This window comes from Theropithecus gelada, chromosome 17 (assembly GCF_003255815.1).
Source record: "Theropithecus gelada isolate Dixy chromosome 17, Tgel_1.0, whole genome shotgun sequence".
NCBI classification, from domain to species: Eukaryota; Metazoa; Chordata; class Mammalia; order Primates; family Cercopithecidae; genus Theropithecus; species Theropithecus gelada.
The window spans coordinates 17807824-17809248 of record NC_037685.1 but is presented as its reverse complement, the minus strand read 5'-3'; the positions used below and the strand labels follow the sequence as shown (position 1 = coordinate 17809248).

The 1425-nt window shown below is 57.8% G+C and overlaps 1 protein-coding gene across 1 annotated transcript in view; it reads left to right on the top strand.

Annotated features, from left to right (window-relative positions):
• POU4F1 (POU class 4 homeobox 1) overlaps positions 1–602 on the top strand; it is a 2262-nt gene extending 1660 nt beyond the window's left edge. Inside the window, exon 3 of the mRNA XM_025364215.1 lies at positions 12–602. Within this exon, the coding sequence (XP_025220000.1) occupies positions 12–602 (591 nt within the window). The remainder of the gene's footprint in view (positions 1–11) is intronic.
• Positions 603–1425: the final 823 nt, after the last annotated feature.

Genomic DNA, 1425 nt, shown 5'->3' with positions numbered 1-1425 from the left:
TGGCGGCGGCGGCGCACCACGGCGCGGCAGCGGCGGCGGCGGCGGCGGCGGCCGGGCAGGTGGCGGCGGCGTCGGCGGCTGCGGCCGTGGTGGGCGCGGCGGGCCTGGCGTCCATCTGCGACTCGGACACGGACCCGCGCGAGCTCGAGGCGTTCGCCGAGCGCTTCAAGCAGCGGCGCATCAAGCTGGGCGTGACGCAGGCCGACGTGGGCTCGGCGTTGGCCAACCTCAAGATCCCGGGTGTGGGCTCACTCAGCCAGAGCACCATCTGCAGGTTCGAGTCGCTCACGCTCTCGCACAACAACATGATCGCGCTCAAGCCCATCCTGCAGGCGTGGCTCGAGGAGGCCGAGGGCGCCCAGCGCGAGAAAATGAACAAGCCCGAGCTCTTCAACGGCGGAGAGAAGAAGCGCAAGCGGACTTCCATCGCCGCGCCTGAGAAGCGCTCCCTCGAGGCCTACTTCGCCGTGCAGCCCCGGCCCTCATCCGAGAAGATCGCCGCCATCGCCGAGAAACTGGACCTCAAAAAGAATGTGGTGCGGGTGTGGTTTTGCAACCAGAGACAGAAGCAGAAGCGGATGAAATTCTCTGCCACTTACTGAGTGGGCTGGGAGGTGTCGGGCGGGACAGAGTGGGGAGCTGAGGAGGCATTTTTGGGGGGCTTTCCTCTGCTTGCCTCCCCTCGGATTTGGAGTGTCCGTTATCCTGCCTGCGTTTGGGGAGTCCCTCCTCGCTCTCTTTCCTCCACCCTCTCTCTGATTTTCCTGCCTTTGCTGTCCCCCAGCCTTGAGGACTGGGGTGCTGGCTGTGGGGATTGGAGTATAGGGTAGGGGAGAAGGGGGAGAGCATTAGGATGAGTGGGGAGTGGGGGGAAGGAAAGAGGAGACCCGAGCAGAGGTTTTAAGGAGCAGGATGGTTCTGGGGTTTGGGTGGGGGGAGACGCGGGAAGGATAGGAAAATGGACTGTTTTTGACCAGAGACACTTACCTAAATCTCCTGGGGACCAAGGAACTATGTACAAAAACAAACTCACCAACCACCAAAAACTAGACAAATAAAGACAAAGTAAAACAAAACAGAACAAAAGCAAAGGAAAATGCTTTAGAAATTTTAACTCCGGGGGCCATAATCTGCAGCTTCATTTCCCCCCATGGAAGAGAAAAAAGAGCACCACCATTATTACCACCTCCCCAACCCTACACACACAAACTGAGTCAAGAAACGAAAACCAAATGAGTCGGAAGTTGAAGTTCTCGTATCAAAGCTAGTTGTTCTGTCTGCGTGTTTAATTTTTCCCTCTAAATCTCACCTCCACCCCATCCATATCCTCTTTATTTCCTCCGTTCCAATGAGAAGCCAATGGCTGCTCTCCAATCCCGGGAAGTGAGTGGGAGCACAGCTGAAAAGAGAGGGTCAGGGGGAGCC